Source organism: Sebastes fasciatus, chromosome 14 (genome assembly GCF_043250625.1).
Source record: "Sebastes fasciatus isolate fSebFas1 chromosome 14, fSebFas1.pri, whole genome shotgun sequence".
NCBI classification, from domain to species: domain Eukaryota; kingdom Metazoa; phylum Chordata; class Actinopteri; order Perciformes; family Sebastidae; genus Sebastes; species Sebastes fasciatus.
The window spans coordinates 6,333,727-6,349,293 of NC_133808.1; the positions used below are offsets into that span (position 1 = coordinate 6,333,727).

Here is a 15,567-nt window from a genome sequence, read left to right on the forward strand (position 1 = left end):
CACCAGAAATGACAGAGCCTTTCAAAGCTGACGGAGCAAAGAGACGGCGAACAGCAGAGAGTTAGGCATCGTTTATTCCAAAATAGAAAGCTCTAAGGCAAAACAGACGAGAAAAGTGAACAACGCTTCATAAAATGCAAGACAGACGCAAGTGAGCGACCGAGAGCTCAGCGAGGGCCCGACCAGAGCCAGTGCACCCTCATGGCTGCATGAAATCAACCATTTCAAGTCTCAACTTTACAAGAGGGATATGAACCAGATTACTGCACCTATTGAAAGACAATTGTTGTACAGTACAATATTACAGATATTCAAACAAGAGGCACCCCATTTTGTGAAGTAATATCAACATACTGATCTTTCACTACATGTGTATCATGTAGTGGCAGAGGGACCAGCAGAGGCTTGCAGTCCCAGTCCTTCAGGCTGCTCTTTGTTTATAATGCAGTAGCATGTACGTGTACATAAATAAAAAGTTTGACGCGTGCAAAGAGTCCACTGCTTCTTGTCGACGATGGCGTTCATGATGTCTCATTGCGGTTACTCAGACCCTTGTGATTGTGTGATTAGCATAGTGTTCTGGATTGTGCATTTGAGAAAGTACGCTGCTACTGTAAAATGATTAAAAGACGTGATGTATGCTATACACAATGAGCTGTATTTTAAAGAAACGGGAGCACTGCAGTAGTTACCGTGAAGAGAACTGCCAATGTCGCAGCACACAAAGTAAAATTAGCAACGATGCTTTACAGAACCACACAAAGTGTTTCTGCAGTTTAGTGTCCTTTAGGGTCAGACTTTCTTTTTGTGCTTTCTTGGCAAGAATTCTTTAGAAAAGAACACAGGTAAGGCCTTGTTAGTATTGTAAGTTTAAAACCAATTTAAATAGCAATTTTCATCAGCATTCAATTCATTTTTCTGTTTTTTAGAAAACTTCAAAGAACCCTGGAAAACAGGGTCGCTAGCTTTAATTATGAATCTGTACATAAATATTCCTTACAAAACAGGAAAACACAAAAATGAAACAGAAAACACTAATTTCATACGTTTGTATATAAAAATAAGCATCTCTCCTTTTTTTTTTCTTCCTCACTCTCTCCGTTCTGGGCTCTGCAGTGTGAGAGCCAACGGAGTCAGTCCAAGAGTGCCACAACTACTGGAAACACAAGCATGCAAAAAAGTGAAGACAAACCCCTACAGATACAACTTGAAATTGTTGGCATCCAAAATGAGAATTCAACTGGGGACGGGGGTACAGGGGCCAAGAAAATCAATCAGAAATCAGTCAACATTTATTAACGGAGCATACAAACTTGCTTCGAGTGTTTTTAACACTTCTTTTTTTCTTCTGTTTGTTTTGATTTAATCTTTTTGAGCTTAAATATACAAAAAAGTGCACTCGCATACATCAACTAAATAATTAAAAAACGGTTTCTGAAATGAAACTCCTGATGTACACACACGCAGCATAAACGGCCGTTCAGCAGGGTGGAGGGTTGGAAGAGTGCAGGACCGTGGTGTCCTGTAGTTTTGTGCTCTATGTAAACCTAGAGTGTGTGTGTGTGGGTGTGTGTGTGTGTGCGCGCTATGACTCACTGTGTGTCTGAACACACATTTAATCTGGACACCTATTTACGCATGTCTTGTGTGTAGATCAGAGTGTGAGGGAGTGTGTCCTCTCTACTGCAATGAGTCGCTGTTGTCCAGGCCCAGCCCGGCCATGTCGGCGTCATCGTCCTCGTCTACGCTGTCCCCCGACTCGTCTTCACTGTGGCCTCCCATCATCACCTGCTGTACCGCCAGTGTGGCGCCGTCTGACGTCAGGCTCTGCAGACCCTCCATGTTCATCGTCACCAGTGTGCCTGAGAATGACGAGAAAGAATGACTTATTACAAAGCTTTTACTAGTACATGTTAGAGCCATTATTAAAAATTACTACAATTACCACCTCACCTCCGCCATCAGTCAAGTTACAGTTTACATCCATGACTCATATAACAGATAGGAGTATAACCATTTCCATTCTAAACTCGGAAATCGATCAAAATTGACTTCCAATATCGGTCAACGAAATGAAAAGCAGCATCAATGATTCATTTTTTCTCCGCCTCCAACCACTTGCGTGCCTCCGAAGGAGAAAATACAGCTAACAGTGACCTCACTCATGTTTAAAACTACAAACCAGCATAAAAATCACTATTACCAACATCAGCCACCATGTTCTGAACAGACGCATCACATTACAAACACTAACAAAAGGAACATAAAAAAGCAAACTGAAACTACTCAGTCCAGCACGCAGGACTAGGCAGGCATGATGGGAAATGTGGGCCGTCCCTGTTGCTACCTACGATACTCAGCACACTTCCTGCATACCTACAAGGCCTATTGAAAGAGGCTGGGTCACACAACATGCTTCTGCAACCCATTGTGGCCGTTCAGTCCACACTCCTACACAGAAAGTTGCAAGACAATGTTGTGTTCTGATGTCAAACATCTAACCCTAACCCCCAAAGACGGGGCTGGAGGAGGCAGCCAGCTACGGAGGTCTGGGGGTCCCCCCTGGCTGGCGACTTTTGTCTGTAAAAGCCCAAATTTGGTTCCTCTGGCACATTCTAATGCCAGTGTAGTGAATTATTGCGAAGGAGAATCAGGCTTCAAGTGTGTTTTAGCCCACACCTTCTGTAAATAGTTATTAATATTTAAATCCAGGCCTATTCCTGACCGATCACAACTTTTGTAATTAGGAATCATTATGCCATTTCACAGCATTTGGGACCATTAAATTACAGCATCCTTGTTCTGAATAGGGGCAATAGTCTGAAAACACAATATTTTTTCCACTCTCTTTTCCATACTTATCCAGACCTGTAAACTACTAAAATCTAATCTAATTCCATACTGCGTAAGAACCCTTTAACGGACTTCCTAGGCTTCATCTGAAAACCTCACTAGAAGCTTTGAATGTAAATAACAACATTGGGTTCAGCCCTATGGGTTCGATCTGAGCCACAATGTTGGTACCCCATGTACAGAGTCAGGGCTGTGGATGAACACCAAACACATAGAACGGACAGCCAGCAGACCGCCAGGAGATAGTCACTGAATTTGACAAAAAGTGTATTATTGTATTAGAATCACAGACTCCTCTACAAAAATATTAATTTTGTTTTAATTAATTAGCTATTTAGCCTGCTATTCGTTAGCAGTGCATTTTCCTCAGGGTGAATGTTTGTTTGGTGGCTCGTTCAACAAGCTGCAGGACAAGTTGGAGAAGAAGGAGACTTTAACGGGAGTTGTTGTGGCTCCTGTCTGGCTCAGTGTGACCGCCTGCTTTACAGAGCACATACTGTATGTATGTATGCTGGAGCACACAACAAATACGCTATTTCAGTTCAGTTGGATATCGGCTATCAGAAGCTCAAATCTCTCATTTGTAACAAAGATATCTCGTCTTCAACTCCAACAAATGTCAGCAAAAACAGCACCTGTATGTTTAAACACACATTTCACCAGAGAGTGAAGGATGAGAATAATAGTTGTACTACTTCATCATGATGAAGGTCTGCAGACTGAAAGGTTGTAAAGTGACAGACAGTGTGCAGGATTTTTCCATACAAAACCAGTTGGGACTGATACAAGTAGAGGATGCTGAGGTTCCATTGTTGGTATTTTGTAAGATCAGGAACAGTGAGATTTTTCCAAATGACTTGTGAGATTCTGATGATGATGTAATTTTTTTTTACTGTTCAATTGGACAACGTCTAAGACAACACGTGTATTATACGGCTGTAGCTCGAGGCAGACAACTTGTTGGCATCTCTAAATTGATCCGTCTCCTTCTCTCTGCCTCAAATGCAAAAACATGCTCACAGTGAAATACAGGTCTGTACCACTTATTGGTGTGGAAGACTATTTAACTATTATGACATTTTTAGTTTCTATTTAAAAAAGGGACTGTTTGTAACTTCTTACACGGATAAATCAATCCGGGTCGGTTTCCCATGCGCGCTCGCGTGTGGCTACGCTGTTCAGACTCAGACTCCAACAAAAATTACACGGAAGCACCAAAACCTCAAAGTTATATCAAGTGAAGCCCGTCTTGCAAAACAGTGTTGGCCGCGGTCGGCGTACGCGGGGGAGACCGTAGCTTTGGTCTCCAGGGCCGTAGTCTCTGCTGTACTCTGCTCCTCTGCCTGCCTGCTTGCCTTCACTCAACTTGCTCCACCTCACGTGCATATGCGCACACTACAAACTCCAGAAGAGTTAGTTTAGCTCTGAGAATATCTAGTGAATGTACAGTGGACATTTGTGAAGAAATAAATGCAGCAGCTCCTCCAGACCAACTGAGGTTTTCCTTGTCTTGTGAAGTGACGGGCCACAGGTGTCGCTGTTAACAAGCATTTCTGAATCTTACAAACAGTCCCTTTAACTTGTATACAAACTATAAATAGAGAACACTGCTGCGTACCGTCTGGCATGGTAACTTGCTGCTGGCTGCCTCCCCCTGTGGCGATGGAGTCAGGCCAGAAGCGCTGCAGCGGCCGGTTTTGAGGCGTCTTCTTCTTGGTTTTTGGTGTCTCAGAGGAGCTGGCGTCCAACATGGGCTGCAGGATCCGCCTCCGTGCATTTATAAACCTGGAGTCACAAGACAACTCAGATCTGGGACGGTAATGACTCGAATTTGAGCTTTGTAGTTTCTTGCAGGTGTTGGGGACCTTTGCACCTCGTGTCCCGACAGGCTGTGATGAAATCATTAATCTCCCCTAGAATTAGACGGGATGTCTGAGTCCAATCTGCTATCCAAAACGGCTTTCAACTAACAAAAGGATTGGGCAAACTACATTGAGTTCACATTCTTATGGACCAGAAGCAGCTAGTAGAGGCAGAAATTGTTTATCACTGACTTTAAAAGACAGCAGGTAAACTCTCATCTCTTCAGGCAATCGGCTGACTGACCAATTAGTTTTCCACAGTGGGTAGAAAGGTAATGACATGACGAGGGGCACTGGCCGGACATGAACTTGGGATGGTGCATTTTAATGGTACTGGATTGTGCAACCCAACTGGTCAAGGCAGATGGCCGCCCACCCAGAGCCTGGTTCTGGTTCTGCCCGAGGTTTCTACCTGTTAAAGGGGAGTTTTTTTCTTGCCATTGTCGCATAGAATGCATGCTCATGGGGGATCTCTTGTTGGGTCTCTAAATTAAATAAATACGGTCTAGACCTGTTCTATATGAAAAGCATCTTGAGATAAAGTCTGTCCTGATTGACGCTATATAAAAATAAATTGAATTGAATTGTGTTTTTGGGGCAAACTCACCAGTTGTTGACCTGCAGAAGTGTCAGGTTCGTCTGAGTGGCAATCTGTTTCTTCTCATCCTCTGTTGGATATGGGTGCTAACAGGAGAGAACGGGGAGGAAATGCTTCAGTGGTTTTCATTATGATTGAAGAGGTTACACCGGGAAGAGATTTGATGCACACTAGACTCACCCCGATGTGCTGGAAGAGCCACGAGCGCATGACATTGGTGGCATGTTTGGGTAGAACGCCGCGTTTGTTCTTGGTTGAGTTGTCATCGTGATTAAAGAGGTTCAAGTCCTGGTGAAACTGCAGCTGGAGCTGAGCACACACACATTCATTTATTTAGCCATGTCACCAACAACACTTTGATCCGCTCAAATTCACATCGTTTTCCACACGACTTGAATTTGGATTTCAATTCTAAACTTTAAATGAGTTCCCAACAATTTGCCATCTTAGGAAGCACTAATTCAGAATATACATCACAGTCACAAAGAGAGAAGTACAAACCTGATTGTTTTGGACGCGTATTGTCCCGGGAGAAAGAGCCTGTGTTACCACCTGGCCCTGAGGAGTGACTACTGTAACAGGCTGGTACACCGTGCCACCTGGAACAAACACACACACACACACACACATTCCACTTAACACACTTAACATGTGCTGCGCTGTAGAGAGCAGGCTGCAAAGAAAGCTCTGATCAAAGTGATCCCACTGGTACATGACAACATGTCAGCTGCAGTCAGAACGGTACAGTACCTGAGGGAGCGGTTGTATGCCATGGTGACATACCTGCAACCACCTGGGTGGGGTTGACGGCCGTCACGGTAACGTTCCCTTGCTGCAGGGCTGACGCCGGCACCACAATCTGACCTTGGGGACTGATGGTCCCCGAGATAGAGTTGGGGGTCTGCAGAGCACAGAATGGGCCAAAGTCATGTCTATGTCTTTCATGTTGATGGCTCGGATTTTAAATTGGATTTTGAACTTGTAGCAGGTTAGAGGAATGACATTAAAAGGCAAAGAATCCAAAACAACACGAGCCGTGTTTCCATTCAATTGTCAGCGAATTTTAAGCAATCTTTTGAAATGTTGCAAAAAAAGAAATGCGAATGCGATAGGCTACACGTGGCTGTAATCCGCCAGTAAACAGAGTAGAAGAAGTAGAGGCTGTGAACCGGAAACAAAACAAGTCGGCGTGGCCATCTAAACATCTACGAGGGAAAAATGGAGAGAAGTCCTCAGGAAGTTCTTTCATGTCAGCTAGTATTGACCATGTTTCATGTTGTCCGGAGACAAAGACGAGCATTCACACGTTATGAGAATATCCGAGAAGACGACAACGACAGCAGAACCAACTGATCGGTAATGCAAGTTAAATATTTGCTACGTCGGAATTGATTCGGCAAAGGTTTTTCCATAACACATTTAGCGCATCAACTCTTTTTCGACAGAGGCATGAACCATCTCAAGAGAGCGTAAAAACTTATTTTCGCAAGTTTTATTAAATTTAGCCATTTCCCTACAGCTTTTCTATATATATATGCTATACTTCAAAATGTGCATAAGAATATGTAAATGGAAACACGGCTAATGTCAAGTATGAGACTTTCACTTCAAAGGCACTAATAGATCAAACTATTATGTTATGTGTATTTAGTGGCGATGCATACGGTCCACCTACAGTCCATACTGGAGTCTTCGTAGGTGAAAAACCCTGGATCTGGGCCTGTACGGGGGAGTACGGGCTCCCCGGATCTCCGCTCAGCAGCGTCTCACTGTTCATCTTAGTCTTGAGGCAGGCGATGTAGCGGCTGCAGAAGTCCTTACACAGGTCACTCACCTTCTCCAGCTCCAGCAGGTGGATCCGCAGCACCTGGATGGCTTTCACCATCTACGGATCAGAGGTATAAAAAAAAAAAAAGGTTTGTAGCAATCTTTCTCAAACTGAATGTTTGTCCGTTTGTTTGTCCTCTCAAGTGTCTGATGTTGGGGATTGAGACACTTAACCTAGATAATCAGTCTCACTTTGGTCCTACTTCATTTCAGAATTGTCCTCCCTCTCTGATGTACTGTTGCTCGCATGTGCTTCTGATTTTATCCCCGTATTTTACTTGTCTTGTTTTCATACCTCAGTGTTAAGGGCATTGTTACAGGGTTTCTGCAGGGTGCACCCATAGACTGTATATAAAGATGGACGACATGACAGCTCCCCCAAAAGTGAAGCCAAAACATCTGGATCGCCCGCTGGTGGCTGGCTGCAGTATAGCTCATAAATCCCACTCCCTCCATGTTAGCAGATGGGACATGAGGCAAACTAAAAAGTCAAATATATTTTTCCCAAAGATGCTTTCTGTCATTTTAGGTAGTTCTTATCACGCTGATGGATGTTCAAGTGTTCATTTTCCTGATAAGTTTAGTTTTAATGAGTTATTTGATGACCTCCTGATTGACAGCTGCTCTGAGTGAAAAGTAGTCGCAGAGACGGAGGATCGGGAATTGTACGAGAGAGGAGACGTAACTTTAACTTTTCATAACCATCACAAGTCTGTGAAATAGAACATGTGTCAATTTGATCATAAATGTGATTATAGACATAATATGCTTGTTTGAGATGAACTGCGCCTCGCCTGGAAAGTGGACCAGATCAGAAAACCGACGATGAAAAGCTACGGTCAGGTTTCCAGCAGCCTTCAAAGAATTTACAGGAAGACACAGATGTAGTTGCATCTTGTTAGACCCGATCTGTAGGCAACTTGTAGTTTGTAGACCACATTCGTTGTTTGTAATCATGTATATGTGGAAATGTGCATCTATTTGGCATTGTATTCTATCCTTTGTTCCCTTTACGTCCGCCTTGTAAAGCAGTTTGTATATTGCTTTTTTTGAAAAGTGGTTTATAAATATCCTTTATTATTGTTATTATTGTTATTATTATTATTATTATTATGATGATCAACCACACAAGATGTGTTTGTTAACAGATGAAACCTTCATTGCACAACATGAGACTAATATCCTACAATCTAGTGTTAAATATAACAATTACACAGAAAGTTCGGACTTTCTACAACATGATTGTTGTCAAAACTAAGAGCCAATCAGCTCTTTGATCAAGCAACAGCCAGGCGTTTCCCATAGTTCAGTTCTAGGATTCTAGCACACCATAGAGTATCTCTCCTGATTAGCTGCAGCAGAGGAGGTCATACCAGCGTCTGGTTCAAAAGTTGTTCGGCTAAACTTGTTGCAGTCAGCACCGGAGCAGAGAACAGAAACCAGTTTCCTTCATCCCTCTCTGCTTCCATTTACTGAAATTTCTGAAATGACCTGTGATTGGTCAAAGTCTCCCGTCCCAGGTTAGATTTTCTAAAACCTGTAAACAGAGCCATGAGGAGGTGCAGAAGTCTAGTTTTCTCTAAGAACACTTGAATTACAATATGCTGAAAGGTTATTATGGAAGTTTTGCCCAACGATGCCAAAAACTTGTTTCTTACTGAAGCTTTCATGTTTAGTGTTAGCTTTTGCATTAATTTTTCTGGATGCGCACTTGTCAACTGCAACATTTAAAGGATGTATTAGACCAAAAGCTAAAACACATACAGGTGTATATACTTTGTGTCACTCTTGGCTGAGGGACACTGAATTTCAACTAAAGCTCAGGGAGGTCAGAGGTAATGATCAGCTATAGCACAGTGCCCCATGTTGAATTTCAAGCAGCTAAACTACCAGAGTAAAACACTAAGTATGATTCACCAGCTAACCATCCTGAGAAGGTTCTAATTAAGAGGAGGGGACTGCTCACCGTGCTGTTGAGGTTAAAGGTCACTGACTAGTGAGGGTGTGAGTGAGGTGAAGGTTCCATTTTGTATTTCTTTGTGAAATACCTCACGTCTCTGTTTTGGTTTTGTGAAATACCTCAGAAGTAAAACTGGTTTTCAGTCATCTACTTGTGTTATTAGTACAAACAATAATCATTCACTTGATATCAATGGGAGCTGATGGTTCAACAGGTACTAGCAGTGGGAATCTTTCAGTATCTCACCATATGATTCCATTTTGATTCTTGGGGTTGGGTATATATGATATGCTGAAATTTTCCAACTGGCCATCATCAGCCCAGCAACCGTTGATTGCCAATATATTCACACAAGTGTGTGTGTGTGTGTGTGTGTGCATGCGCACCCCCCTCCCCCACTGCCATAGTTTCAGCTGGGCGATCAGCTGTTCTAGCCCCAGAGCATTGTAAAACACAATTGATAAAATCTCAACAGAAACTAAATAAAACTCACTGAAACCGTCTTGGTTTGTCTTTCCAACAATGACCAACTCTGGTTTGGTTGAAATAAACCAGACCATTTCAGACCATTAAATTAGCTAAATAAAATCACAAACATCGGGCAACATTGGGTGAATTATAAATTCTACCCCGGGGATGCAGAGGTGTCTCACCAAGCTGTCGAGTTCAGGGTCCTCGCTGAAGAATGGTTTGCCCTCTTTCTCCTGACAGCGGACAAAGTTCTCAATGTCCACGTCAAAGCTCGCCGAAGTGATGCAATCGGAGCTCAGCGTCGACTGTTCACACTTCTCGAACAGCAGGGCCAAGAGAGGGAACAGGGGATGCCTGTGAAAGGTGCGGCCACACACACAAAGGACAGGAATTCATCACTTCAAACAAATATACAGACATATACGTATATATACAGCACATGTACATAATATACATATACTTTCTCCCCAGTAATAGTGCATGGCTTCAAAAAATGAAAAACAAATGCTGACTGCATGTCAAAATTAAGTGAAGACAAACTGCTGTATTAACTGATTAGATTTGTTTTTCATCTACTGTATATCTATTATGGACACAGGACTACAGCAGTATGACACCGTTAGATTACTAATACAGTACAGTAATAATACTAGCTTTTTGTGAGACCCTGTGTCTTGTTTGTATGCTCCGATCAGACTGTCAGTGGGCAGTGTGAACATAAACAAACGTCAGACAACAAAAGAACATACCCTTTCACATTTCAAATGCCAAAGAGCAACATTAAAGTCACATGAACAAAGGGGAGGACTGCTCATAGACGCCATGTGACGTTTCCTAGTGATAGTTTAGTTTCTGTTAAGTTAAGCCAGGGAAAGAGAAGAACAAACATTATTGTTCTGGTTCTCTCTCATCAACAAACACAGAATTAGCTCTACCGATATATGGATGCTTTGTCCGCGTCCATGGGTGTCTGTGGCTCTGTGGGTGCCGGGCTGGGCGCCTCTGCCAACGTCCCCTCAATATACTTCTGCTCGGTATCGCTGTCTACCTTTGCCACACCTTGCATCTGCAGAAAAAGAGAAATAAAAGAAGTGAGAAAGGGAAAGCGACGAGAGTGACAGAAAGGGAGACAGAAACTGACAGAAGAGGTGAAGAGAGAGGCGGAGAATGAGACATGAAGACATCATGTGAAGACCGAGAGTAGCTGGAGGGTAAAGCTTAACACAGAGCCTCACTTCAATATGAACCCTTTGGAAAGTCATGAGGCTATGGTCGGAAAACCACTTTCAAAACTATGCATTTTTCATACGAGACAACTGAATTGATTGATTTTTTTCAAGAAGAATGAAAACTTCTTTAGTGTGGTGATCAACAACAAGGCAGAAAGAAGTATTGATAGTGTCATGAGTTGTTAGTCATGTATCAGCCATTACTAATCACCAACACTTTTTGATTAGAGTTACCTGATTTAGAGACTTATATACTTTTGACCTGAAAATTACTGTTATGCATCTCCTTAGGACAGATGCAATTACATGTGTCTGCATTCTTTCTGTGTGCACAATACAGCTAGACATCCAGACAGTGTTAATGCAGACCGAAACACTACTGGTCGTCTGAGAATATAATCCAGAACCTGTTTGTACACACGTCACCTAATGGAAGTAAAAGGACACATTCAAATGTGACTGTAGCCTCTGCAACACTCGAGGCACATTCATTGATCAGGCGCCAAGTTTCTCCTCTTTACTTTCACACCGTGCCTGCCTACCCTCAAACCCAGGAGCAGAAATCCCATCCCTAACCATGTGACTGAGACCAACAATGAATGAGATTGAGCACAAAGTAGCTAAAAATAATCACTTGCTTGGGGTGGAAAATTTCTCATTAGTCATAGATCGGTCTCCGCTCTCGACACCCCCAAATTTGGCACTTGAATAATGATGTTTTGTAAGCAATTTACATAAGCTCAGAAAAAGAAAATACCAGGCAAAAAGAGCTTTATATACTGCATCAGTGATTTATTTGTGGTGGCCAGCCACAGACAGACGAGCACGCCGCCAACAGATTACTAAAACTGATGTAACGGCATTAACATGGCCTGTGTTCTAGTGTTACATTAAGTGTTTCCCTTTTGTTTGGCGACCCAGCCTGATTTATCACCACTAAAAATAACTGGAGGATCTAAGAAGTGCACAATACTGAAACATTTAGGTGTTATTGCAAGCACTGTTGTAGTTGATTATCTTTGGGAAAACAAGCAAAAACAAAAAGCGCAGTTGGAGCAGATTGTACAGGCCTGGAGGTCCAAACCAAGTTTTTCTCCCTCTCACCCACCTGCTGCTCTCCCTTTGGGTAGTTGTCTATGGAAACCGACTGGGCTGCCATCACGTTCACTGCAGATGCTGCAAACACTGGGGCATTATAGAGAGCAGGGACAGGTGGCCAACCTACACAGTACACACACAGTTTCAGTTAGTCAGACTACCTGTAAGACACATGCCTGGAGTGTAGGCACAAAAACACTGAATAATAATAATAAAAGAGTATCATTAGCTCTGTAGAATGGGCTGGTGTGATTAAAAGGAAGCTTATTATCATACTACAAAATAATCCATGTCAAACATTACTGCTGATTAATGTAACATTAAGTTGGGTAAGCATTAAACACCGACAGTTATGATCACATTATTTCCTCCAAAGCAAGATCAAATGACAAGGAAAGCGTAGCATTAGAACGACATGTAGAAAAGAGAAGTAATGAATACATTAAAAAAAATCATGTAAAACTTAAAGGACCCATATTGTAAAAAGTGAGATTTTCATGTCTTTTATACCATAAAGTAGGTTTAAGTGCTGTATCGCTCAATCCACAGAGGTATACACACAGCCCGTATTCAGAAACTGTGCTTTTGAAACAAGCCGTCAAGATTTTAGTCCATTTGTGATGTCACAAATCTACACCATTTAGACCCTTTCACAGTTTAAAATGTAAACATTCTAAATGTGTCCCAGTTTATTTCCTGGTTGCAGTATATGTGAATGACATTAGCTGACAGGAAGTAAACATGGACCCAAGCTGTTGCCAAAGCAACGCAATTCCGTTGAAATGCACTAAAACGGAGCGTTTCAGACCGACAGTAAATACCGGTATATTCAGGCAGACTGTATGAGAAACATAGTTTTTTTTTTTTAACATTAAAGCATGTAAACATGTTCTAGTAGAAACATAAAATACAAGTATGAAGCTGAAAATTAGCACAATATGGGACCTTTAAGATTTTACTGTGCTGATATATGCACACAGGTTTCATGCAGGAGTACACTGGGTGTTATATGTGCCCAATCTGAGCAACATAAACCAAAACCCATCTCAGCCCCAGGTTTAAGTTCTATGTGGGAACTACATGGCCTGAAATATGGGTTGTAAGTGGGTTTGTCCACAGTTTCCATGTGGGCCCCATGCACTAATTTCCCAGTAGTGACCCAACTAGGACCCACACAGGTAGCCCACATGTCCATGTGGGACCAACTTAGTTGACCCAAGTGGGCCACATTTGTGTTGCCCATATCTCAGCCCATGCACTAATTTCCCAATAGTGACCCACTCAGACCTACTTAGTTGATCCAAGTGGGCCCCAGATAAGATGCCCATTTTGGGCCCATATACCCACTTGGTACCCAGGTACCCCCAGCATAACCCATGTGGGGCCCATGGGCCACATGTCTGGGCTGTGGGGGCACCCTCAGGAACAAAAACACTGAATAATAATAATAATAATAATAATAATAATAATAAAAGAGTATCATTAGCTCTGTAGAATGGGCTGGTGTGATTAAAAGGAAGCTTATCACACTACAAATAATCCATATTGAACATTAATGCTGATTAATGTAACATTATGTTGGGTAAGCATTAAACACCGACACTTATGATCACATTATTTCCTCCAAAACAAGATATAAAATGACAAGGAAAGCGATTGAACGACAGAGAAGTAATGAATAAATAAAAAATATCATGTAAAACTTAGATTTTAGATGTGCTGGTATAAGCACACATGTCTGGGCTGTGGGGGGGCAGCCTCAGTAACAAACACTGGGGAGTAACATTATATGAAGGACTGCATTTACTAATGTATTTAAAGACATCTCGTCAACAGTGAAACATGTGATCATAAAACAAGAGGAGATTGATATATACCGACCCTGAGGTGTTATGATAATGTGACCCAGCTACTGTTGTATTAACACACCCCCACCACGATGAGCCTAGCTGCTAGCCTGCTAGCTGCTCAGTTTGTGGCGGTAAAAGGGGATATATAAAAGTGTAATGAAGCCAACATGAGCCGACTACAGTCTCTAACTACAGTAACAGTGTTGTTGTTAGCAGACAAAGCAGAGCTCGGCGGGAGGAAGCCTGGTTGTTGTTCACCAGTGTAGTTAGCCGTTAGCGGTTAGCTCCGGTCTAACGTTAACCCAGCCGAGCCGCAGCTAGTCCGGTAGCCTTAACGTGTTAGCTCACTGTGTTCACTTTAAAGTGTTTCACGGTGAGGCCAAATGTGCCGCGCCATATTTAGCACGGGGGGGAAATCACACCACAGCCAAAAAAAACAAGCTAACCTAGCTTAAGTTAGCCAGGTACTAAAAAAAAGACCCCGCTGCTGGCGGATTGATACCGGAGCCGAGTCGCCTCCTCTATAACAAGCATTTCTGAATTAACATGTTAAATGAATATGCATTTCTTGTCAGCTATGTACAGTAATATTGGACTGATATTAAAGAAGGCTGCAGACCAGGCTACTAGCCCGGTTGAAATCCTTCCCACCCCCCATCAGTCAATCAATCAGCGAGGACAGCTGCCCTGTCGCTCCTCTCCTCCTTCTCCTCCGCCGCGCTAACGTTACTAACTGTCGGGCCTCGTTTCTCGCCCTTTGCTTCGCCACAATCCTCCTCTGCCCCCTAACAGCAGACATATTTCTACCCCCTCCTCCTCTCTCTCTCTCTCTCTTCTATACACATTTGTTTTATTCTTCCCGGAGCTTTCTGCCGCTTCTGCTTCTCCCTTCCATACACTAAACAACCCTCCGCTAGCCCTGACTTTAGGTCCGCTGCTCGTCGCCCCGGGGCATTTTGTGCGTGCGGCCCAGATTGTTTGATTGATAGGGAACGGAAAAAGAGGGATTTTGAGTGACAGCTTACCTGAGTGCCAATCTTCGTCACACTGACAAGCGGCTGCAGCAATCGGGACCCGCAGTTGTCGCGTTGCGTCATCGCGTAAGGGCACGCAGGGGCGCTCGGCTCATGAATATTGATGAGGTGGGCGGAGTCATGACGTCACCTCTGCTTCGCCCTCCCTGGATTTCTTGCTATTCAAGATTCAAGAGTTTTATTTGCCATTTGCACCTAAAAGTACATTGGAATTCTGAGCAGTTTACACCGAGTCAGCTTTAAGAAAAGAAAAGAAAAGGTAGAAAAGGCACAAGGTAATTACAAAACAAAATAAGTAGCACATTCAACTCAACACAATAAATAAATAAATTATTAAAATATAAAACGCCCTCAGTGTAGTCAATAAATAAACTAAACTACCCTCTGCATAGGAACGATACCCCAGAATACAAATATACAGTATATATATGCTCTATATATATGCTCATATATATGCTCTATGTGTATTTACTGCCCCCTGTTTACACAACACGTTTTCTATGTATAGAGATATACAGAGATGTTCACACATCATATACCAGATGCTGATTGTTACTCCTAAACAACAACGCTAGCTAGGGATAATTAGGACATTATGTGCAAGCAAGGCAGCAGGCTAAGGGAGTGGAAAATGTAATAATTAAAATAGAAACACAGATAAAACCAATTTGCACACTCAGCTCTATTCAAATGACCCCCCTAAGGCAGAAAAGCAGCATAAAAGAAAGCGTTTGATCTGTGCCGATCCCCTTTATACGCCTTTTCCTTTATATAAGACAAAAAAA

General features: G+C 42.6%; 1 protein-coding gene across 6 annotated transcripts; it reads right to left on the reverse strand.

The window, feature by feature from the left end:
• Window positions 1-56: 56 nt before the first annotated feature.
• On the reverse strand, window positions 57-14,921 carry pknox1.1 (pbx/knotted 1 homeobox 1.1). 6 transcript variants are annotated; one of them, XM_074658279.1, is made up of 11 exons: window positions 14,774-14,921; window positions 11,909-12,021; window positions 10,507-10,637; window positions 9,754-9,925; window positions 6,989-7,198; window positions 6,097-6,214; window positions 5,815-5,912; window positions 5,494-5,622; window positions 5,323-5,399; window positions 4,472-4,638; window positions 57-1,862 (listed from the first exon to the last, which is right to left on the reverse strand). In XM_074658279.1, exons 2-11 carry the CDS (start codon window positions 11,957-11,959, stop codon window positions 1,681-1,683), a joined length of 1,335 nt encoding a protein of 444 aa, XP_074514380.1. In that variant the 5' UTR covers window positions 11,960-12,021; window positions 14,774-14,921; the 3' UTR covers window positions 57-1,680. The 6 variants fall into 6 exon arrangements, with proteins under 6 accessions (XP_074514380.1, XP_074514376.1, XP_074514375.1 ...); XM_074658275.1 differs by having other exon boundaries at window positions 6,064-6,214; XM_074658274.1 differs by lacking the exon at window positions 14,774-14,921 and adding an exon at window positions 14,400-14,720.
• Between the last annotated feature and the right edge of the window lie 646 nt (window positions 14,922-15,567).

Bases quoted from the DNA above. Each gene is read 5' to 3' on its own strand.
- pknox1.1 (XM_074658273.1), bottom strand. The intron at 7,199-9,753 runs GTGAGACACCTC...TCTGATCCGTAG, and splicing joins ACCCTGAACTCGACAGCTTG to ATGGTGAAAGCCATCCAGGT. The intron at 1,863-4,471 runs GTACGCAGCAGT...CGTCATTCTCAG, and splicing joins GCAAGTTACCATGCCAGACG to GCACACTGGTGACGATGAAC.